Source organism: Lonchura striata, chromosome 2 (genome assembly GCF_050655825.1).
Source record: "Lonchura striata isolate lonStrDom1 chromosome 2, ASM5065582v1, whole genome shotgun sequence".
Lineage (NCBI taxonomy): Eukaryota > Metazoa > Chordata > Aves > Passeriformes > Estrildidae > Lonchura > Lonchura striata.
In genome coordinates, this window is record NC_140704.1 from 135,147,769 (window position 1) to 135,173,365 (window position 25,597).

Here is a 25,597-nt window from a genome sequence, read left to right on the forward strand (position 1 = left end):
GGAGGTATACACCACATCCTTAGCTGGCATGGACTGTGCCTGGCAGTGTGATCTGAACCTCACACTAAGTAATCAGATATCATGCCTAATTTTGTGTTAATGCAAAAGATATCAACATTGCCCAAGCATTTAACATCTCCAGTTCAGAAGGCAATAGTAGGGATGAAAGCAAGCTAGTAAAGATACCAGATTTTTATGTCAGTAATAAATCAGTATCTTCAAAAATAAACTATTCAATAAGTCAAGTCACAAACATCAACTCTGCATGTCAAGTCACAAAGAGGAAAATTTTCTAAAGTAAAAAAATAATCTCAGCATTTCCCTGCCTGTTTATTATTGACTAAGCAAATACAATTCAGAGTAAACCACTTTTATAAAAAGAAGCTATCAATATTCTTAGAACACACTCTTAGCACAGAAAAAAATGCAGCCATCCACATTGATTATTTGAGATACAAAAGATTGCACTGAATCTGTTTGAAAAGTATTCATATATATAGATCATCACATAGCATTCTGTAACAAGTATTCTACAATAGGACAAACAGCATTTACTGCACTGCTCTTTTCTGTTTGCTCAAAGCTGTAACATTCCAGTCTCCATCTTCTCTTTGTGTTCTTTCTGAATGACCCTGAATGACCATACATTGTATGTATGGCAATACACTTCTTTGAAGCACATTCTGCTGCATTGCTCAAAACTAACCTGAAATAAATTGTGTAGGAAAGAGTAACAACGCCAGGAACACAGACTTATTCTTAACACTGCCAAACAATTCTAAATGCAACCTACTTATCACACAGCCTGCTTCTCTTCTCAAACGTATGCTGACAATGTCATCTGAAGAATGAAGTGCCACCACCAGTTTCATGTTACTTGCTTTAACCACATTGCAATCACTGCTTAACTGAATGTTGTCATTAACTATTCTGTGCATTAGACTCAAAAAAAAACCCTCAAACACCAAGCAAAATACCCTGAACTAAAAACTAAACCACTTGTCTAGAAGTCCAGCTGTGAAAGCAGAACATCAAAAAATTTGGGGGGGTTTAATGTTAGTCTGAATAGCTGAAGTTGACATGGTTTCTTTTCCCACTACCTAGAAAAGCTTTTTACTAAGACGTTTCATGGAATACTGCTGAAAACTGGTCTATACAGCATTACTCATAATTAAACAGTGTAATACTAAGAATTCATAGGCTTAAAACTACAAAGAAAACTGGTAAAAAAAAAGTCTTTTAACACAACTACAGGAAGTAGGGGAAAACTAGCAACTTATCTGTAAAGTATAGGTGGTTATAGGAAAATGGGTACACACCGAATTGTCTTCCTCCTCTTCTAGCTCTCTCTGCTGTTCCTCATGTCGCTTTGCCTTTATCTCCATTGCTTCGGTGATCAGGTCCCTTAAAATTGAAACTGGCTTAGCATTCTTAATAAATGTATGCTAGGGGGAAAAAAAATCATTGAAATATGTAACATCATTAAAGCAGTTGTGCTTCAGATTTAATTACAAGTCCTATTTAATACCACAGATTTCAGTGATAAACAGTATCGTGCATTACACAATAACCAAAATCTACACCAACACAACATACAGTATCTTTCAGCTGCTTCATAACTAAAATTTTACTTTAAATATTTTTAATAAGCCTTGGGAAATGTAATCACTTAATAACTGTTTCATGATTGATGATACAATTTTCCAAAGAAATCATGCAGAAAGTTGTAAATAGAGTGGTGATGCTCTGACATAGAAAACCAAACCTTTTCAGATATTCAGTTTCATAATTTAATTAATCTTAACAAATTGAGAGCTAAAATTAGTGGCTCTAACCAGAACATCTGTGGCTGCTTATTTCAATACTTTAAATGTCATAAAATATTTCTTGATCTGTGATGCTGAAAAGAGGAACCAGGAAATAAAACCCTTACTTTTAACAGGAAGTTTAATTTTTAATTCAAGGTCATTTAAAACATTGCTTCTTCATTTAAGATAATGTGCATTATACCAATTGCACATTTTGAAAATTGTTAGGAAAAATGTGGTTCTGCATCATTATATACAAGTACAGTTTAGGCAAAATGTAACTAAGCACCTCAGAAAAATATTATTAAATATTTAAAAACTGCTTCATGAAGAATAGAATTAATGAAGCTTCATGAACTACACCTATTATCTACCTCCCTTGATATATTAATTCAATTACTCTTTTTCATTCCATGACCTCTCCTCACAAGTAGTACTTTCATTTCTACTCAAACACTTTCACAGCACTTCCAGCTCCACCATGTATGCTCCAAATTCCAGCTGGGGAAAAAGACAACGCAGACTCCTGATGAACAAACACAGTAGCTGGTTTTCTGGTCAGTAAGCATGGGAAAGAAACTGTACACCGAAGGGCTTTTTTTGTTGGTTTCTCCTTACTTGTCCACATTAATGAAAGTCTCTTCTATCCAGCCGTCTGTATTCAGCTAACCATACGAACTTCACATCCTGGAGGTCCCAAGTACTAATTCATACATCACACAGACACTTATAACTTTCAATTTTTACTTACCTTGTGGCCTACGTTTTCATATTTTGCAATGTATAAAATTAAATATTCACAGCATGATCTACCAATTTGACAGGTTTATTACCAAAAACTACTTTGCAAAATTTTTGTTCTCTTTGTAGTGGAGTTCACTGGAACTTAAAATTTAACAGCTGCTATTGCTAGCTCAACACAGAATACACCAAGCAGGAGAGTAATACAGGAAGCGAGAGACTGGCATACCCTACCCTGCTCCAAAGGTCCACACTACCAACTGTGGCTCACACAGGCAAGTGCCCTCCTGATTGAACTTAGCCCAAGAACAAACTCATGATACTGCCCATCTGCACCACACCTTTCCAGCATACAGAGCCACCTGCTTGCTCAATCTGACATGACCAGAGGAAAGACTGAATATACCCCATGGGTGGTACACACAAAAGGGTAACCTGGGCTCAGTTCTGTTACTAAAAACTTGTCTAAATCCTGAGATCTATTGCAGGCCTCTAATCACAAAGCAAGGAACCAGTATTAATAGCAAAAATTACCCCTAAACTATTTAATGAGCAATGACTTTTTAGAAGCAGCAAGAAGAGAAATAAAAAGGGGGCAGACATACTGGAGCTGACAGAGAAAAGACTACAAAGTAAAAAAGAAATAAGGCATAATAATAGTTAAAATAAGATTTTCCCTTAGAAAATTTCACACCATTTTGGGTGGGGGGCGGGGAAAAAAACCCCGAACATAAAATGTGCTTTTCCTCAGTAACTTAAATACTGACCTGTAGCAGCTGGGTTGCTGTAGCTCTTTGTTCAGGATTTTTCACTAAGCATTTCTTCACAAAATCTGTGAATTCATCAGACCAGAGCTCTGGCTTCCGGAAGGTCGGAGGGGGATTTGTAGGAATCATAAAAATAGCCTAGATAAAAATCAAACAATAGCAGATCTAAACAAAACACATCACCACAGCAGCTGAAGCCAAGTTAAAATAAAGAAATTGCTTTATCCACCTTTCTTATCAGGCTAAGAATCTGGAAGACAAATTTTAAGTATGCAAGGATTTCTACTCAGATCAAGATTCAGAAAGTAAATCCATCTGCTACTAATATAACTACTTCCCATTAGATTTTCTCTGTTTCAACTGTACCCTATTGAGCACAAGACTCCTTATTTTAATCTACTGCTGTTCATCAATCTGAAGAAATTATTATATTCTTTCAGAAACTCTTAGCAGAAATGACAGTACTACTTGTTTAAACACACATAGAAAGTTGCTGTGAACAGTAAAGCTCACCTTCTCCTCTATTTTATTGCTTAGGAAATTTGGGGGGATTGCTATTTCCTTTTGCACTCATCATTCATCAGATAGAGCTTTAAAACTTGCTTGGCCAAATAAGATTTAGATACACATGCTAAAAGACCTAAGACAATACTAAAATAAGACAAGTAAAATAAGCAAGTAACAAGTTTTACAATACTGAATACTTACATGAAATTGAAAATGCACCATTTTACATATATGACAACATTTCTTCTGTTGAGAACCATATGCAGACAGATCTTGCAACTGGGAAAAAATTTTCATCTTATATAAAAAAAAGTTTCTCCTACTCTAAGATTATTTATAATGTGCCATTTTTATATGATTATTACCAGGTTTTCCTCTATCTAAAAATACACAACTGTAGCAGGGGGGAAAAGTAGCCATACAACTCTGACAGACTAGTGCAAAATAATGAATTTTTTTGAACTTTTGTATGTAATAAATGCATCCAATATCATCACTTAAGACTTACACATCATAGCAACACACTGTTCAGAAGTAGGTCTATTGACAAGAACAACAGGTTATTATTGACTTCCAAACTCAGGTTCAATTCAACCACATTTTCCAAACTCACAGGGAGTAAAAGTTCTTCATTTGTTTTTCTATGAGCATAGGCAGAAATACAAACCCAGAAAAGGGTAAAAAACTGATTCTGCACACTTTTAACATATTAGAAGCACTAGAAGCTTCAGCCTATGTCTGAAACATAGGCAGAAGGCAGAGAGAACTTAATGAGATTCTATCCATAGCTTCTAAAGAACTCTGACTAGTCTTGAAAGTTGGCTGAACTCATTCAAACCCTCATTAGAAAATTCTTCTCATATTCTGAAGGAAAGTGGAATCCATGCAAAACGATGGCAAAACTGCTAACATTTTAATGAAAAATTAATTCAGTATTGAATAGTTGCTAAACATTTACAAAACATGCCATTTTCTTTAATAAAAATGTATGCTACAACACCAACTTTATATTTTCAGTGGACAGTCATGCCAAAGAAGTATATGGACTCAGGAAACGTGGCACTCAGTAACTGGCCTTATCTAATTCACTTGTGATTCAAGATTAATTGTCAGTACAAGTGAAGTGCTTCTGGCAAAAAGCAGTGGCTAAGAAATTCAGCTGTCTGTGTCCTTTAAATTAATGATATCTTCTGAACTTTGAACTGATGACTTTTGATCTTATCTCCAGCTACTCTTAACAGCCAACTCTGCAGTAGCGACTGAAAACACACAGCTGTAACAGAGGACTACCAACCTCTGTTTATGTGGTGTCAAAATGGGTACCTCCTCTTTGATCATAAACATTGACCTCTCTCCCCACAGGTAAGCAAAGCTAAGTTAGAGTCCTACTCAGCTCCACAGTTCTAGGAAAGATGCTTGCCTTGGCCAATTATTTTCATCAAATACACAGCAATTAAGAACCACAGCAAAGAACTGACTTCTTTACCATTCACAAAGGACAATGAGAAGAAAGAGGAAATTAGCGATTCATTCTTTTATGCCAGGCAACAAAAGCCACAAAAGGAGATATTCAAGTGTTAGAGTTCTAAATCCACACACGTTTTGTACACTCATTGAAAACACCTACTTCAGAAATATGTATATCTATGTAATGCCTAAACTGTAGGCTTTTTTAAATCCTACTGTCTCACATGAGCTGTATTAGCTGAAGAGAAAAATTAGATGCATTTTTTTAATACAGGAAAACATACAGAAACTACTTATTGTTTAGTCCAACTTGGTAATTATGCCATGCACTTGCTAGTGTGTACATCTCCCTCCAGCTCTCACACTCCATTCTATCAACCAACCTAAAATTCTGGGTTTCAATTCTATCTTCCCTCTCTACTACCTAATTTTGGCTTGCATGTTTCTTGGCAGAAAAGTTAAGCTCTTTTCCTCTTTCCAAACAGTCTATGATTTAGCTTTCAACTACCTTGTTTCTTTTCAAGAGGCTTGCAAAGCAATCACTGGAGAATTATAAAGCTAGTCCCAAATCTCCAGGAATAAAAACAAAACACTTATCTGACAGGAACTTATTCCTCATTTTTGCTTCCACTTCTTGTCCAAAAGGTAATTTTTATCCTAAAATAACTGTGTATTATTTTAAAACAAAACGAAGTTATTTCAATCACTCTGGGTGCAAACAGAAACAGGAAATACTTGGGTTTTTTCACGTTTCTTTCATCTTACCTTAGATTTCTCTAGTCCCTGTGTTTTCTCAAACTATTACTTGTAGTATTTTTTTAACTCCACTCCACTTGTAATTTTCTCAGAAGTTTCCCACAGCTATTTGTTTTAGTGTAGCTCTCACAGTGGAGCTGAGGACAGTGCTCATACAGCCAGTGTTAGGCAAATGTTGCTAAAAAGAAACACCAAATATAAGCTACTATCCACCTAACTACATGGGCTGAACTGGTAGTTCCAACTGCAGGAAATGTTAGGAGGAAATTGTTCAGCAGATGGGGCAGGTTCTGACATACTTATAAAAGAGCTGGGGCTGATTTTTTTCACTCTCCCAGCCTCACCATCACCTTCCACATTGCCTTACATTTCTGAGACAGAAGGGGAAATCTTACATGATCAGCACAACCAAATATACAACGAAAGAATTAGATTGTATGACTCAGTCTTCAGTTTTAACCATTCAATCATCTTTTAAAAGAGAAAGAAATCTTGAAAGATGCAAGAAGGATCAGCTTAATCTGTGTTGGTCTTCACCTGCCTATAATATAGAGTTCATTCCAAATTTGTCCTGAACTGGTCCTTCCCCCTCTGAAATTTGAGCCCAATTCTGCTTTGAATAATCTTTTACACATTGGTCTGAGGCAAATCCTTCACATTGCAGTGAAACCAGAATTCAAGGCAGATGATAATATCTGCATGACAAAAGATGGGGGGAAGATAAAACCATCCAGGTCAGCTTTTGGGGCCACTTCTGAATTGGGCACTGGACAATCCAAAACAGTTTCTACCATATGTGTTCCCTGTTAGCACTTCCAGGCTAATCACCAGCAGTTACAACTAAGCTGAATATCAGATTGAGAACCAGGTCTTAAATGAGAGCAGAAATGCACAAGTCAGCCCAGGATTTTCTTTTTATTATTCTTAAAGGGCCTAGTATTTTAAATTAAGTCCAGGCTGAAAACAGGGGCTTTTTTAGCATGAAGGTTCTTTTACAGACAATTTTATTGGCGTGAAAATGTAATTATGGTGATGATGATGAATTAGGAAACGCCAAAAGAAAAATGAGATGCTCATATACCACATATGGAAATTCCTAATCAGAAAATCTTTGCAGCTCATTCTTCTAGTCAGTCAGGGAAATATATCTGTATTTCACACAGCCCACAAACACATTAAGTGATCAACAGCAATTTTGTAGAGGTACCATGTCTTCTGGCTTTTAGTTCCTTTAATAACTTATCTCTATTACTTAGCTGAAATAAGTTACTTGCAATAAAAAGCAGAAAATCTATCCAGTATCATTAATGCTGCTGAAGAGGACAACAAAGACTTCTATATTGTGGTGATTTTATAATTTTCATGCTGTGAAGCTTCATTGCTAAATCTACAGAGAAAAACATTTTTATAAACAGGGTAAGGATACATGCCATCAGTTTGTGATTTCATAGTTTTTGGAACCAAAATTATACTACTTAGTTCAGCAATCTACAATAGGAAACAAACACCAAAACACATTTAAACTCAGTAACACATTTCAGGGTACAAAAACCTATTTAAGTCTGGCGGAGTTAAATATCGATTACTGCAAAATTTTAGTAACTTTGGAAACAAAGAATCACCTGAAAGACACATTTTTCTCTTCTTTGTGATACACATCATAGAACCTCCCTCCTTTGTTAAATAGTTTTCAAAAAGACTACTAAAACACCATTGATTGAGTTACACAATTCATCAGCTGTCTAAGAATGAAACATCAGCAGGGAGAAGGGTGAAATACTAGCGGGTTCTACACTGGATTTTCTTTTCTGAGCATGTTTCCTTGGTGTGGCTTTTGGGGGTTTTTCTGTTTGTTTTGTTTTTATTCATTCAGAACTACAATATTTCAACACAGTGAAAAATAAAGTTACTGAATAACAGCTCATGTATTTGAAGTCAAGAAAGTCGGTTCATAATCTGCTTCATAGTAGGTAATACATTTATTTGTTAGAAGCATCCTAAAAATTACTGCTTACTCTTCCCATCTGCTAACACAGATGTTGATGAAGATCATCTACTGTACTCACATCTTTAGTGCAGAACTACAAAAAGGTCTGGTTCCATCAGACATTTATCACATACCTGATTCAAATTGATTCTTACTAAAACTATCAATACAGGATTAAATGCAGAAAGGGATAAGTGAAGCTTCAGTTCAGGGAAGTTCCTGGACAAACAATAAATGACAAAATTTTTCATCCTAATGAGGGGAAATATGTGTGACATTTAACATGCAACCTACTGCGCTTACTTTTATAGTTTTTAGTAATGGCCACTGATTAAACCATGTACACAATACTACATAAGTTAAAATTACATTTAAATTACTTTATTGTAAAATTACATATATTAACACTAGGAACACTTGAAAAACAAAATAAAACACCATAGGGAAAAAACCAAACTGAATAAAACAACTCTTACCAGTGGCTTAACTGCCATTCACTGTCATAAGCTTCCCTCTGGAATAATGACCTTTGATGATCAAATCAAAGTATAATTCACTTAAGATGTAAAATAATAAAGTAATAAACACAGAGAAAAGATGCATAATGGAAAGACTATTCTCATGATTAACAGCAAAGATGGGTTACTGAAAGATAAGATATTTACATATTTACATGGACTTGCATATTTATTATTGCTAGTAAGCTTATAACATACTGACAGCATTACAACAGGTCAAGAATGTAAAGATGCTGATCTCAAACATTTTGCAATAGTAAGCGCAATTGCAAATCTACTAAAAAGAATCAATCCTTGCCTTGTTAGCACTGTCACGCCACAGAACAATGCCTTGAGATTCACCTCTGGGTTTACTCATCCTACTAAGGTGGGAATCAGACCAATGAACCCTATGGGTTCCTTACAAATGGACATATTCTTTGATGCTAAAAATTGCTTTCCATTTCAAAAGAATATAAGAAATAATTTGTTATGTGACAACAGCTTGAACAGCTTAGCATTCTCAGGCCACAAGTCCATTCATTTTAGGGTTTTTCATAACTGGTTTTAAACACACTTACTTAGAAAACTGATTTTTAAGTCCCATCACATTTCCTAACTTCTACCATATACTCCACTGATATATTTAAAGGACAGAATTTATTGTACTGGCTGCTATGCAATTATCAAGACAAAGAGTATGTTCCCCCTGCTAACTCAGCTAAAAGGATCACAGTATCTGCATATATGCCTGTTCATTATCGAACCACTTATTTTATCAGATGAGTAACAAAAACATTTATTACCACCAATCTGCTCCCAGAACTATCACCTCAGCATGCTGACTTACTACCAGTTGATTAATTTACGAGTTTATATATTTCTTTTTTTCATTTTTTAAAGCTTCTTGAACTCTTACAACCCATCACCTGTATTATCCAAAGATATCTGAAAGCTACTCAACATATTACTTCATGGAGTTGTATGCAAAGAAAGAACTTTCTTTGCACTGACCACCTCTGCTTCTTCCCTCTCCCTTCAAGCCCAGCAGACCTATCAATATTACTCCAGGTTGTATTCTAACATATTTAAATAATATTTGGGCAACTCTCCATTACTTTTGCCTGTAGTTTTTTACTATTACTTTGTCCCAACTTTCCATCTTCTATTTTGAAATGGAACAGTTTCAGTTTCTCCAATTGAGTAGGGTTATTTTGACTTCCTGAGCTCAGTTCTTCAACACAAAACATACCTATATTCTGCCATTCAACTGAACATTGTCCTTTTAGTTTAGAGATGTAACCTTCAAGTTCCCATTTCATCTGCAAGATGCAAGTCATTGATGTCAGTGATATATAAACAGAAAGAACAGTCAGCAACCTGCTCTTCAAAATTCTTCCCTCCTTCAACTTAGATCCTTGAAAACAGGGCAATAAATGCCTTTTCAAAATCTGTAGAAATTAAAAACAAAGCATGGAAACATCTGCAGTTTTGTGAAGGTATTTGAACCCTTCTTTGGCTTCACTGGGGTTTTTTGTTTTTTCCTTGGGGTTTTTATTTTTGAGTGAGGGGGGCAAGTATTTTAGATAAGTGAAATTTTTCACATGAAAACAAAAATAATTTCAGGCTACTCTAGATTTTGTGTTTAAACTACCCAGTCAACTATCAGTTTTGAATTTTAATTGACATCTACAGGAATTTTCAGAGGAAAATACCTAATTGCAAATAACCCCTTATAGGTACTAAAAAGTGTAAGTATTAAACATTTTATTGAAAGGTTATACTGAAAGCTCACATCCACAATAATTGCAAGCCTACACATTTTTAGTGTTCTTGGACATAAAAAAAAATTAAATTCTGATGAGTTAAAAAAATCCAAGCACTAGTGGAACATAAGACAGTCAAAGTCAGCAGCTGAAAGGAACTGCAGCATTCAGACACCACCTAGGAGAGTATTTCTAATAATTTCATTCACCAAAAGGAAAACCTGAATAAGCTGAAATTTATTTCATTATTCTTATTCTGAAAAGTACCCTCGATTTCAGCACTGGATGATCAAGATTCATTTTATCAGCGAGAGAAAGAAAAGAAGGGTGCACTGCATGTATGTATATGGGGGTATTTTAAGGTTTTATTTGAGGGAAGTGTTTGCAAGTAAGGGGGTTGAGATATGAAAAAAAATAGATATTAAACTACCTTTAGGAAAAAGTATCTGTTGTAGTGGTTTAAACTTCTACATGATTTTTTATTTAACACAGACTTGGAAAACAAGTGCTTTTAAACACTCTTGTATAGGAAAAATGTCTTTTTGATAGTGATAAGCAACACCTCCTCTTTGTGAGGAAATCAAAATCACCATAACAGAGAGATGAGGCCACTTCAGGCCATGACCAATTAAATTCAAACCCTCAGAATTCAACACTTAAAGAGTTTCTCAGATTAAATTATACATTATGACAGATCCTTGCTCAAGAGCTAGGCAACTCACTGCCCAAAGGGTATCTCCTAGCCACACAGGTGGCCAGGAATCAAAAGAGAAGATGTCTTTTTGAACATTAGTACCTCTTGGCCAGAAGCATCCTGCTATCACATAATCACTGCTATCACTCCTGTCACAGAATATGTGAGATCAAGAACATGAACTTGAAACTGAACAACTTTTTTCAGCACTGAACTACTTTCTTATCAGTTAAAGGATAAGGAAATGGTTCTGTAACAACGAAGTGCACACAGCGTGACAGAATCCAGGGAATACTCTTGTGATTAATTTAGTCTTCTTTCACCAGTTTTACTCCTGATTCAGTACTATCTTGAAAATTCATACGCATTATATCTAGAAGGTTCCAAGTGTTTACCAGAATATGAAACTCACTTTCCCTCCAAGAAAACTCCAATAATAGAGCTTACTATAATAAAAAAAAAAAAATCTCTTCTTCCCACAGTATTTTCTGTAGTTTCTCAGAAAATGAGGCAATGATTACATCCAGAGACATACTAACGTTTACTGAGACAGGAAGTGGAAAAACTGCATTTGCAATTACATTTACTAGTAGAAGAATCAAGGAGCAAGTAACTTATATTTGTGAGAAAAAGCTGCAGTAAACTCATTGGACATTAAATGTGAAATCTCTGATATAACCACAGACAGTAGTAATGAAAGAAGGCATTCAAGAAATATGAGGTAGTTCTCCTTTATTTGGGGTATGTTAGACCTCCAGCAGCAGTTTTGTGCTCAGTTTCAGGCATCAAACTTTCAGAGATGCGAACTGACCTAAGATGGTTTGAAACAGAGTAACTACAATGCTTAGATATTTAAAAAACACACTCTGCAAGAAAAGATTGAATTAATTAGCATTGCTAAGTTTCATGAGAAGGATACAGTGAGAGATACAGTAACAGTCCCCAACATGTTAAATGCTACTTCAAAGAGGGACAAAGTCTATAAAGAACCAAAGAGGAGCTAATGAGTTTAAATTTTAACAAGGAATATTCAGGTTACATGGTAGGAAAGTTGCCAATAAACTACCCAAGAAGTTCCAGAACTTGTTTTATTCTACAAAAAGATATAAACAAACACCGTTTCAGAACTTAATTATTAAAATCTGGGCATGTGTTTTGAAGATCTTTTCCAGCACCACCACCTTCCCATTTGCCCCATGCTCATATAAAATAAAGTTTAACAATAAAGTTTAAAAAAAAAAGGTGGGAAGGATTATCATGTTTGGTCAGCCTAGGTACAGAAACAGAATGACCATGTTTAACATAAGAAACACGAAACACAAATGAAGAGTGCCTTTCAACAGTGCTTGCTGCTTCCTACTTCACCTTTTACAATGGGCAGCAGATGAACAGGTGACAGCAAAGGCTGACCACCAGCACAAAGCAAAACAATTCATTCACCTGCAGTGTGAAAACTAAGAACTAAAATTAGACTGACAGATTACAAAATTCCAGACATTAAATACAACATCCTACTGACATAATGAAAACAACTAATTAATTACAGATTTGGTAGTCTATGAAACAGTAATGGAGTTCTTACATCTTAAAGCACAGTCTACCTTTAAGTGAAGAATGAAAACCTCTCCTGTTTCTGTTCCACTGACTCTCAAAGTACTGAGAAAATATAAGACTCAATGGTGTTGCTTTCCCAGCTACCAGGTACATAAAAAAAACAGTGCTACTGTCCTTGCCTTGCTAATGCTTCCAGTATTCTCCCCACTAGTTTCAAATAAATGTCATTTATATTGTAGAACCTTACATTTCATTGCTAGATTAGTGTAATAGCCACATTCTTTCCTGTAATGAAATGTTGCTAAAGTAAAACTGTTTTTTCTATTCCATAGGCCATGATACAGTGGGAGGCATTACAAAGTAAAATCTGGACATGTGAATATCCAAATGAAAAGTACAACTTGATGGAATTTAGGCTTGGTTTAGGGGTTCTGTATGGTGGAAAACTTTTTCTTCTAACTTGTGCTTTTAAAGAAAGGCTTAGTAGTTTTTTGTTGTTTGGTCTTAAGGTAGTTTATTGTAGTTATTTAAAAGATTGGGTTTTTGGGCTATTGCAGTTTGGTTAGTAGCCTAGGCAAAGGCACATACACTTCTGATATTTTTTTTGTCCTTTGACATTTTCTTTCCCCTCCCCTGCCCCTGGCTGCTGCTATCTTTTATATGGTATATTACGTGATAAATGTTTACAGTTTTTCTCTAATACTTACTACTTATATTAAATGGTGTTTTTCTACTTTAAAGTAATCTGTAAGTGCTAAACATTATTAGGAACATGGAGGTAAGGAATAAGAAAGAGGAAGGATAGGGCTGGCTAAAAATCTCTGTATCTTAAAACTTCTGACCCTTATGTATAAAGTAAACACCCCCCCACCCCGTATAGGTGTTAAAACTTTTTTGTACAATACTAAAAATTTTTTTTTACTTTGTAACTACTTTTATTATAATATCTAGACTTTTGTGACTTCTTGTTCTTCTTGCAAAGTTGGTAAATCATTCTATGGCTCAAACTCAAAATCGCAGCTGTTTCTAGCTGCCTGCCAGGGTCTCAAATGCTTCTGACCAGGCCTAGAACCTCCAAAAATGTCTGAGGGACATTTTGAGTTCCAACAACAACCAACATCCAAATGAAAAGTACAACAACTTCATCCAAATTAAGTACAACCAAGGCATAACATTACTTTCATAATTACACCAATCCTATATTCTAAAAAACTAACACTCCTTTTAAACAAAACTGAATAGTACAAGATCATAGTCAGAGTTAAAATTCAAATATACTACCAGAGCTGAGACTTCAGCTCTTCAAGGCACTGTGTTAGCTTGATATGTGTAAGCAGTGCTCTCTGGAACAGGGTGCGAAAAATATAAACTACATCATGGAATTTAAAAACTATTCAAAAGGCATGGAACTCCTACAAAATGACAGAGATAAAGCAATATACCAAATTCTGGATATGCTTGGTAAATCAACAAAAAAAAAAAAAAAAAAAATCTCTGAAATGGCATTATGTCTGAGGAAACTGGAATTGGTAAAAATTTCTCATGATTTAATAAGTGATATGACATACATCCTCAGGAATATTCTTCCAAAAACAGAAAATACTCCAAAGAGAAAATGTACACACAAAATTCAGTTGCCATGTATTTTTTTTAAGACAGTAAAAAGTAAAATGAACTGTGAGCCAAAGTTAACTCTGTATCTTCAGTCTTATTTATCAAACTGAAAAATCTCTCCAACTTTCTCTTTTCCTGTATGAGACCAAAACTATGAGATGTTCTGTTTGTATTACAATTATACTAATTCAATGCAGGTCACTTGCATTTTACTGAATCCAGATGACATTTAGTAAGCTAAACACAGGCCAATTGGCTTTTTTTTTTAAAGGCGGACGCTGATTGCCGCTGGGTAGGTCATACAGTGGCTACAGAACACAATTGCTTGAATTACATTTTGACTTACATCAAACACAAAACTGAAGCTAAAAACTATCAATTTTTTTCTGCATGCCTTCTAGATTTCTCATATTGAAATGTACTCATTTAAAAGTCACCTCTTTCCACCCTGAGGTGACAGATACAAACAGATTCAAAGTTTTTGTTGTTTCCGCTTTCTCTACTTAGTTTAAAAATATACCTTTTTAATACTCTAAGTAGTACAAACAATTTTGTTTCCACTTTATTTTTAATATCCCCAGTGGCTAACTAACCTTTTCAAGCTTGCTCATTTGAACATACCACAGTAAAAAAGAAAAACATAGCACCCTAGATTTTAGTGAGTACTAAAAACAAGCCGCTTCTATTTCTGCAACAACATCTGTATTCTCAAATCAACCTGAACTGCCATGTAATTAGCCATACAATAACCTTTACTGATAATACAGAGAAACTAGTTCCAGAGGAGTAGGAAAACCCTCAAGCTTATCTCCAAGAAAGAAATAAACAACATGTCTTTCTTAATGCCTTAGTTGTGATCAAGGACTGGTTCTTTTTTGACAAAAACACTAGCTAGAAAACAGTAGTTAAGATCTATGCTATTAAATAAAAAACCAGTTTAGACTTAGTGCACCTCACTGCAAATCAGTCAGTGATATCCTTTCTAATCATGTCTGCCTGACCCGGGCACCTTTTTTTTTTTTTCACCCTGAATTTATCCACCTCTCAAGCCTTATTATCAATTGCTAAAATAAAATGTAATGCGTATTATAAAGTAGTAGCCTCATTATTTGATTACTCTGTAACAGCCTGAATTATACAAGTTAGTTACTATTTGTATCATCTCAAGGTTTTGTATCCACCTCTTATTCCTACCAATATGATCTGCTACACTTCCAAAAAATTTCACCCAACACAGGAAAAAAAGCACAACACAACAGATTAATTGAAATGCATTACACTACTGGCATCCAATGCTAATTAGATGTCCACTAGACTTGGTGATCTCCAAAATACTGCACATCCTACAGGAATTGCACACCCTGCAGGAAGTCATGCAGATAAGCTGCTTAGTTGTATTTACATGGTATCACTCTACAGGATGTTGAGGACATGGAAGAGAAAAATTCTTAATAATTAAGAAAAAAAAGTCATTGCATAAGGTATTTTGGAGGCCAGAAAGATATATAGACAGAGAGAGAAAAGATATGCAACAATGTGAACTGGCCTTGCATCTACTTTCCTTTGCTTAAACCAAATTATAAGAGAGAAGATGAAAAAAATAGCAAGCATCTAGAGTCAAGATGCCCACATTACTTAGCCTGGAATATTTTTTAAAATTTTGTACATGTTGGGGTTGGGTCTCTGGTCTGTGTTTTACTGCCCTGTCCAAACAATTACTAATCATACTTTCTACATTTTTGTTTCTTAGGGTCTAGTTTAGCCTACTGCATTTTGTTCAATTTGAAGGTATATATCATAGCTTTTCTACAATAACTGAAAAAAAAAAAAAAAAAAAAAAAAAAAAAAAAAAGTGAAAGCAAAGCTCTGTTACTACAGGTACACACAGAAATAACATTCCTTCACAAATTGCTTAGGAAACAAAAATCTATAGCCTATATTGCTGAAAAAAATTACAGTTTAGCAATGTGGCTGTTGCAATCACTCAAGTATGCAAACAATACAGCAATAGTTGAAGCACTGACCAGAAATGCTGATATCATATAAATGGGCCATATCATACCCTTAATTCCTAGCAGCTTGTCCCCAGTTTATACAAAATACCTCAGGGCAGACAGGCAAAGGATTTTTGAAGGCAAAGGTTCTTCAAGACACGGCAGCCATATACAGTTACATGTAAATGGCCTTTCCTCTCTCTTCAAATGATATGTTAGCAATCATACTCCTGGCTCCACCAGCAATATGATAACTATTCACTGAGTAAATTGCATAGTTCACATGAAGCATCCCAAAAAGCATCTTCAAGATTCATCTTGCTTGAATAGCCTTTGAATAGCAGGATACTTTACAACATATGTATGCAACCACCAAGTGAAGGCTCTGCAGATCTGAGAAAGGTACACTTTGAAAATGGTGAAGATCTTGTATCTCTCTCTCTAATTATATGTATTCATTCCACTCAAGCAGCTTCACAGAAATTCCTCTATCCAGCCTATGAGTATCTATAAAGCTCCCTTACAGCAGAGACAATAGAGGCAAGAAATATTCCTAAGCAAGTAGAAAAATAAAGCATGAATGGCATTTATGTTACCTGAGGGACACAAGCAATGTGAAAAGAATATTAGCTGGTAGATTCTCAGCATAAGAAAATAATAACCTAATCCCTATAAAAACCCACACAGAGTTACGAAATTAATCTAATTCCTCCATTCCTCCTCAGATCCCAAGTGAACAATAAGGAAATTAGAATTATTAAAAAGTGCAGGTTGAAGGAAATTACTACAGATTCAAGAATTTCTAAAGGACACCACAGTCACAGAATGGTTAATACTGGAAGGGACTTCTGGAGGTCATCTTGTTGAATCCTCCAAACCAAGCAGGACCACTCAGAGGCAGATGCCAAGGAATATGTCCAGACAGCTTTTGAATACCTCAGGTAGGCTCCAGAATGCTTCCTAGCTGAACAGGGTTCCTAGCACTCAAGTAGAGCAGGACTGAGTTAGAAGTTCCTCATGGAAGCTAAAACACGGAGAAGTAACGCAAGTGATAAAAATCCTAAAGAAAAAGCTTGATGTGAAACAGGAAGAATCATTACTTCCCATGGATTTCCAAGGCAAAAAGACCTCCTTTGGAAGTCTCCCGTCTCAAAGGGTAAGTTTTGAAGCATTGTTCCAGACTCATGTTTTCCCAAAAAGTGCCAGAAACTATTCCTGACAAATATTACACTGTTGAGCTTAAGGAACAAAGACCTTCACAGGGACTTGAACTTCACTTGACTTCTTTCTCAGGAGACTGACCCTCACCTGGGAAAAAGCAATCCCTCTCACAATATCAGTCCTCTTGGTCATCACTACATATAGTGTCTTCAGGCCACAGAGGAGCTCTTGTGTCTAAAGTTTCTGATGTGAATGATGAGAGGTAGATGTCCTCACTGTTAGAACAGGTCAAAGACTGAAGGTATAGCAGGCAACCAGAGTCTCAGACAGATTCTCAGCATCACCTATAAGCTAGAGCAGGGTGAATGCAAATTCTAGACATACAGTCCACTCACCCAGGCCAAAGCAATATGCTAATATAAAACAGGGCCATCATATACCTTTGCATTAAGAGTGCCATGTATTTCAGGAACTCTCTTTCCTCTATCCCTGTATTTAGAGCTTATGTCTTGTCTCTGCATATTTAGCTTATGTCTTGTCTCTACATATTTAGCCGAACACCAGACTGTACAGTGCACCCAAACCAATTTCAAAACAGAAATAAGAGCCACTGATTTGGAAGACAGCAAGAGTTGGAAAGCTGCTGAAGACTATTGGTTCAAACTTCAGGTGGAGAATGGCTGGGCACACTGCTTGAAGACACAGCACTTAACTGGAAAGCACTGAATGTAAGTCATAAAGCAAAGGTTTCCCTAGAATAGACAGCAACACCAGAAAGTGCAGAGGGTGGCATCTTAATCATTCCTCCTGCAGTTTCTCCTGGCTACTTACAAGGAACTGTGTGTGGTGATGGACTGAAACAATGACATGAAAGCAGCACAGCACACTCCAAAGGGCCTTTCCTGCAGCAGAGCCCCAGGCACTGCATAACCAAGACCACCACCAAGTCCCATGTCTAGTAAATTATCTTCTTTGTCCATAAATGGATATGTCCACTGAAGAAGGAAATTTGCCTTCATAAGTTAAAGGGAATATGAAAATATAACTAGAAATAGCATAAAGATGATTAAACAAGCTACCCAACCAGGATAAAGAGCACTCACTTGGTAGAAATTATTCACTTATTTTAAATAAGCCTTTATTTTAAGTAGTAGCAAACTCCACAATCAAGCCAAAATCAACTGACAAACAAAAGGAAAGGGAGATGTGAGATTGTTCCACCTTTTCTTTACGCAGAAAAATAACAGAAAAAATAGGAACATACCTGTTACCGACTGCTGGGACTATTACAGACTATGTCATGCCTATATTAGACTGACACAGATAATGATTTAGAAGACAACAACATAAAGGTCAACTGCTTGACCTGAAATTCAAACACACATTAAACTAAGAAGCTGATCTTAAAAACAGCAGCAAAAGTTTTAGACAGGATAAATCCAGGATAAATTCTTTCAGAGGTTCAATGCCTGTAATAACGTCTTTCATTAAAAAAAGAGCCAGATTGAAAGTTTCATGTGAATCTGCCCAGCAGTACAGATAAATACAGGATGATTTACCAGGTTCTCTGCCTAATTCCATTCCAAATGACTTATCTGATGTCCAATTGATCCAGAAAATGCATAAGAAGTCTCATTTTCTACACAGTAGTTAAGAATTACTTGGGAATCCATTCTTGGCAGTGGAATTGAGAGTGTCTCAGTTCAGTATTAGATACAGCTTCAAGTACACTGGAGCTCTTAGGCATAAACATTTTGTGAAGGGCTATATAAAAATCAACAGTTTGCACTCATATGATCACCAAGGAGACATCTGCAAGCTGCTGAACAAACAATGTCTTCCAAGTGTTATTAAACATGGACATTAAAAAATAATCAAACAAATACTCATATTTTGCATGACTGAAAAAAGCCACTTTTAACAGGGCATTATTTGCAAATATATAGAATGAAAGAACTCCTCTGTGTCTGTGTGCCTGTGTATCTATACAGAGTTCTTTGAGAGATACATAAATATGTAAATATATATTTCTGCATATAAAAAACTAAGCTCTTTCCTTATAGATATGGAGATATGTTTATGGATTTTATGTATACACATATATTCCTCTCAAAGAACTAACTCCATGGATATGGATATAGATTATATAGATGATACAGATATAGATAAGATAGATGATAGATATAGATATATATAGACATAGATATAGATTATATAGATGATATAGATATAGATGAAAAAAACCAGTAACAATAAAAATGTGCTGTTTTCTTCATCTTCATTCAATGGAGGAAAGTTTCTACATGTCTGGAAGTAGCTTGCAACCATGGGAAAAATACAAAGAATACAATGCTCATTTTTGTCTGAAAATACTAAGGTTCCTTATCATCTTCTAGATGCAAGTTTTTAAAACTTACTGCTCTGCCTCTGAACAAGACTTGCCTGTATTTCCCTGGCAAGGCTGTTGGTATTGGAGATGAAGCATAACTAGGTTACATGAGCACAAGGTACAGCAGTTAAAGAATGGTGAATTCTTAAAACACATCAGTCACATCCATTTGCTACTCACATGCACACCCTGAACTCACTGGTTTTTCTCTTTAAGAAGCTGGTATGCAGAGACAACAAAATAAAAGTGAAACTACAACAGAAAAATCTGAAAGCAGAGGCTCCCCCAGTGAAGGGATTATCATGGCTGGGTTCTGATCTCTGTGAAACAGAACCCCAGTGTCTCAAGGAAGCTTTGCCAACCTCCACTTTGCATGCTGGAGAGCTCCCCTTTGCCTGGCCAAAGCACCAGGACACAAAAGGAGGTGTAAGAGATGAAAATGCATATAGAAATTGGGAAAAGAAAGAATATTCCTGAGCACATATTGCCTGACCTAAACAACTCAGACTAAGTTTCAAAATTTGGCTTTAACTTATGGTAGGGGACCAGCCAACCATTACTCTGACTCTAAACAGGGCCATTTAAAACCTTCAATTTCTAGAACAGATCCCTATACCTGCCAAATGACACATTTTTTTTGAGAATGACTATTCTCAAATATATTAAAAACACTGAATAAAAATAAAAAATCCAACCACACATATTTAAACTGTCTGTAACAAGAAGTCAACTTCATTTTTTTAATGAATACTCAATACATTCCTTTAGTTAAATTAAAAATACACTTAACGATAAATTTAAGAATAGAAAACATATAACTTCTAAATTTGCCAGAGGTTCTGTAAAGAACAGCATCCAAAACCAACACCCATTACCCCTGCATATCATCCCACCAGCATTAGCTTTCTCTGCCATTTGGACTTAACACCCCATACATTCAAATTACTCCCTCAGTGAAAGAAAAGCCATCTTTGGTTGACCATCACTGGGATGGTTATTTGAAACTAGTAATCACACAATTCTTTCAATTCTTATCATATTACCAGTATTTTATAGGAAACAGATGTTACCAGTACAACTTAGTAAGAATTATTGAACAACTTTTCTTCCAATTTCATAACAAATTAGGCAATGCTTAGCTGATGCATCTGAAAAAAGTTACAGAATTGCAAGCCCTAAGGCACAGGGCTGGTGTCATAATTTAAACCATCACCATCTGAAATGCAAAGGCATTAGAAACATAATGTTTTACTCTGTTAAACAAATTTCCCTTACAGATGAATTTGTTAATAAATTCTGAAGCCTCAACAGCAACCAAAAGCTCCCATTTCAACGTCAAAAGTCTAGTAGAATTCTTACAAACATAATACTAAAATTCCCCAGATGTTTATAAATAAGTAGTGAAATACAAATAAATAATTAAATACATTTTTATTTTAACTAAACCTCATCTTGGCATAGCAGTCATGAAATTATGATAGCATTTTTGATTCCTATCATAAAAACAAAACAGAGCTAGGGAAGGGAATAATGAAGAAGTCAAATCTTGCTGTGTGTACACTACAGTAGCAGAGCCTAGGTAAGAATTCTCAAATTTAAACAGAAAGCAAGATCTTTTCAGTGCCTGTTTTTAGCTCCAGATTTGATGTCTCAGCCCCTAGTAATGCAGTTTACTGCCTTTAAAGTCACTCTGAGAGGCTATTTTTATAAATATAACTGTTAATTAAATAAATAAAGGTGGAGACTTGTCAACTGCTGAAATTCTGAATTGCAAAAATTATTTATTTTAGCAACATGCATCAAGAACATCTTTTGATCAAGGTTGTGTTACAAAAAGCAAAAAAAAAGTTCCTGTGTCAATGCCAGGTTTGGCAGTCTCCTTCTACTCACCATGTGTCTTCTGATAACTGCCATTAATTAAATGTGTAACAAATGTAATTATGATGTTCAGGATTCACCTTCTTCTGTTAACATTAAAGGTTAATTTATAGGAAAAAAGTTCCCTTCAGGTGTGAAAGAAAGCTGAACCAACAATGATTTTATTTTCTGAATACTGGTAAGGAATCAAGGTAACATCCTAACCAGATTATTAAAAAGCAGTAGGAAAAGAACATGCTCAGTGCATGAAACAATACCTGGAAGACATATATGCCTTAATGGCTTAAGAAAATGAACATTATACTCACTGACTTCATCTGTAAGTACTAAGGGGTCAAGAACAAACTCTTATATAATTGGCATGTTAGTCTAGTTGATTTTTATCAAAGTTCTGTCCAGACAATTCTAAAGCAGCTTTAGGAATCATAATGCTAGATCAGAAACACCACAGAATACACTGTTCTCCTGCAGTTAAAGTTAGTTTAAAAAAATTAATAGGTTAAATTTTGCATCAGCTAACTTAATGCAGAACTGAATCTTAATCTAACCAGAACATGCAAAAAGTCAACAAGCCAGCAGCAGAAATCCTGTAGCATATGCTTTAGCTGCTTGGTGAAATGCACTTCTGTGTCCACACTCAGTCCAGGCACTGTGAATGAATTCTGTACTAAAGGTTATGAATTACAGCCTGAAACAGAAGGTATCTTTCACACTACAAGAGGTAAACATGGAAACAAGCTCAGAGACTGGGTACATTATTTGGGGTACAGAGGCACATTGGGGCAGTGCACTGCTCCTGAGCTGGAGCCACCTCACATCCTGCCCTTGGCCAGCACAGCTGTCAGAGGGAACACCCCCAGCTTTTCAACATCCATCCAGACAGACATGTCCTCTAGCTTTTAACCTGTCCTACTATTCACCCTACAGCAGTAAGACCTTTTTCAAGCACCATCAGCTTGCCATAGTATTTCCAGTCTAAAAAGAACCTTCCAGCTACTGCACACTCCACATATTTTCACACCAAGCAAGTGGCAGTGCAACTAGTTGCTCCACAGTCACGATTTATACATGACAATTCACACAACTGCCAGAAGGATCAAGTTCTAAGAAACTTTGTGCCAATTTCTCTAAATAATTTAATTATTCTGACTGTTTAACAACAGCATGTTTTACAAATTAAGAACTTGCATATGCTCATTTTCACCACCAAGAATCAAATGCTAGCTACTTCTAAATATCAAAAAACACAGCTTGCACAAATTAGTTGTATTATTCAGAGAAACAAACAAAAAGCAAGACATTTACAGTATGCACACAGTTACTCCAGAGGCACTCCTGGAGAAAAGTGAAAGGGAGATAGTACAGGCTAAGTTCACTTGTGTCTGGATGTACCTTCCCAGTGCAGACGTGCCCTCTGTCCAGGTTAGAGTTCATGATTATTACATTTCTCAAAGAAATGTCCCACTTGAAACAGATGATTGTTTGAACACATGCATGTCAGTTTGCCAACAAATCTTGCGCTGGCTGATGCTACCTGTTTTACGTTTTCACAGCATGAGAAAAGGAGCAGCAGTAGAGGAAATACCAGGCTGTCATCTTTAATGCCTACAGTCCCAGCACCAGGACACTGGGAAGTACTGCACCACAGGTACCCATGAACTCCATCAGAGGTACACTTTTCTGGGAACAGATTACTTCATTATCTTCCAAAATAGGTTTAAGTTTCTGGGGGAGAATGGAAAATGTAAGACACCTTAAACTTCTCAGACTGTCCAGTGTTCCTGTAACTATCACTATAAATCTGAATTGCTCCACCAGAACACTTTTTCCTTTCTTTGATCACCAACAGTACAGCATAGAGCTCAGAGCAGGAGATCCTCACAGCAGACAAGGCTTCTGTCAGTAAGGCAGAGCTTTTCAGGCAAGAAGGTAATGATAAGCAGTATTTGGAAGAATTATGTCCATGTTTGTGTTTCTGAAACACAAACTCATAATGTATTAAGATTTGTGGCATTTGGATGGCCATATATGTAATTTTCATAAGGTGAATTCTCAGACACAGTAAAGAAGCACAGACAAAAGTAGAATCTGGAGGTAACGCTCATGTCGCCTTTGTTTCCCATAGGAATGCAAACAATGACAATTTACATCTGGAAGAAAACCTCGGATCCATACAGCTTTAAAAGCAGACAGATTGCGTTATCTAAAAACTATGAATTTTTACTCTACTTTTCTGCAGGTATTTATTATAGCTTTCAAACACACTTTTTGAGACAGTGTATCAAAAAGAATTCCTGTATTCAGTGCATTTTAAAAACAGCAGAAAAATACAAACTGGCATTAGTACAGAAAATTCTAATTTAAAAAAATATCACAAATTGTATACCCAAATAATTTGAATTAGTTTGCAAAGTACTAACTGTGTATTAAAGCTTTGTCTAAGTATTTAGTCAGTAAAATCAAAAGCTGAGCCAGGCTGATTTCATTCTTCTCTAAAACCAGGGTGGTCTACGGGTAATTTTTGATACCACTGGTGTTGCCAGGGAAACAAAATGAAAACAGGTGCCATCAAATACAAATTAAAGATTTACTTCTATTTTAAACCACCTTAAAACAAAGTTTCCATAAACTTAACTGATACTACTACAAATTTGACAATACTTTATAACAAGAAAAGGATTATAAGTTGTCTTTAGACCATCAAGTTTTAACTGAAGCAAATTTAGACTGATTGGCAACCCTTCCTTTTAAATAAATAAATTTCTTCATTAAATATGCATCATCCTCTTTAAAAATTACCTAGTGTACATTTTAAGGCAATATAATACCATGACAGAAACAGGGTACATGCAGTCTTAATAAGCTTTCTTCATTCCAAATTTTATCCGCCTCCAAATCTAAGCAATTTTTTAGATTCTTTATGAAGTAAACAACCAGTATAGGCTCAAAGCACACAAAAATCTTCCGTTAAGTAGCAACAGAAGCTTAATATTTTCCTCCTAATTTGATTGCGGTTTTCTCCCAAATATTAAAAAAAAATCAAATATCACTATAGCTAAAATTCAAGTAAATACACTTCTGCTTTTAAAACTTTTAATAATGTGCTAAGAATTTGGCTATACAGCAGTCAAGTCTCTAACACACTTACTCCAGGTCAACTAGTTATACTGACAGAAAACATATTTAAGAAAAAGTGAACATACAATTAACTTCAATGAATAAACATTTATACAAGTTTCCAAAAATGTCTTAAAATTGTTTATTGAGTTCTTTCTTGGCTTAAAAAGACATTAGTTGTATACAAAATATTCAAACAGACATTTCAACTAAAAGCAATGTACAGATTCCCTCCTCTTTAATGAAGCTAATTGCCAGACTGAATAAAAAATTAACCTTGCATATTTAGTGCTAACCCTAGAACTTGAAAGATAATAATAAAAAGAAATTGAAATATATTTGTAGCTAATACGTATAGCTCTTCACTTAAAAGTGGTATACTTGACAATATCCTAGAAGGTGTTACAGAATTGCTAATAAAATTAATTCTCCTAAGTCTGTGCACAAACACCTTGTTGAATTATTTTCCACATCCACAGTGCAGGTAAAACAGAAAGTGAATAAATTCAGCATACAATGACACATACAAATGATGGAAAGTTGGGTTTTTATTTAAATAACAATGGCTGTAAAGGTCATTAATAAAAAAGTCTTGTCATGTTAAAATTGTAATTTTAGATATAATGAATCCTGATGGTTTACTACAGATTGACTATTTTAAATAAAATTTTCTTGAGACAGATTGCCTATTTCAAATAAAATTTTCCTGAGATCTTCAATTAGCAAGATAATTTTACTTTGCATTCTGATCTATGTTTACAGTATTACTAACATCACAAATGAGCAAATCTACAGCTATTTAAAACTTCTGAATAAGCTTTTTGGTAAAAAGCTGTTTGCCTCTTTGCTCTTAGTATTTGCCCAGGAGAAAGCAGCCAGCTCAGCCACAGTGGATACTGT

General features: G+C 35.4%; 1 protein-coding gene across 7 annotated transcripts in view; it reads right to left on the reverse strand.

Annotated features, from left to right (window-relative positions):
* The window catches only part of STK3 (serine/threonine kinase 3), a 132,821-nt gene that overhangs the window by 71,907 nt on the left and 35,317 nt on the right, over positions 1-25,597 (reverse strand). For all 7 annotated transcript variants that reach the window (XR_014953013.1, XM_021529418.3, XM_085572397.1 and 4 more), the window contains exons 7-8: positions 3,317-3,454; positions 1,320-1,445 (exon numbers count right to left, since the gene is read on the reverse strand). Coding sequence is in view for 6 of the 7 variants with exons in the window: in XM_021529418.3 (XP_021385093.1) it covers positions 1,320-1,445; positions 3,317-3,454 (264 nt within the window). In the remaining variant the exon portion in view is untranslated. The remainder of the gene's footprint in view (positions 1-1,319; positions 1,446-3,316; positions 3,455-25,597) is intronic.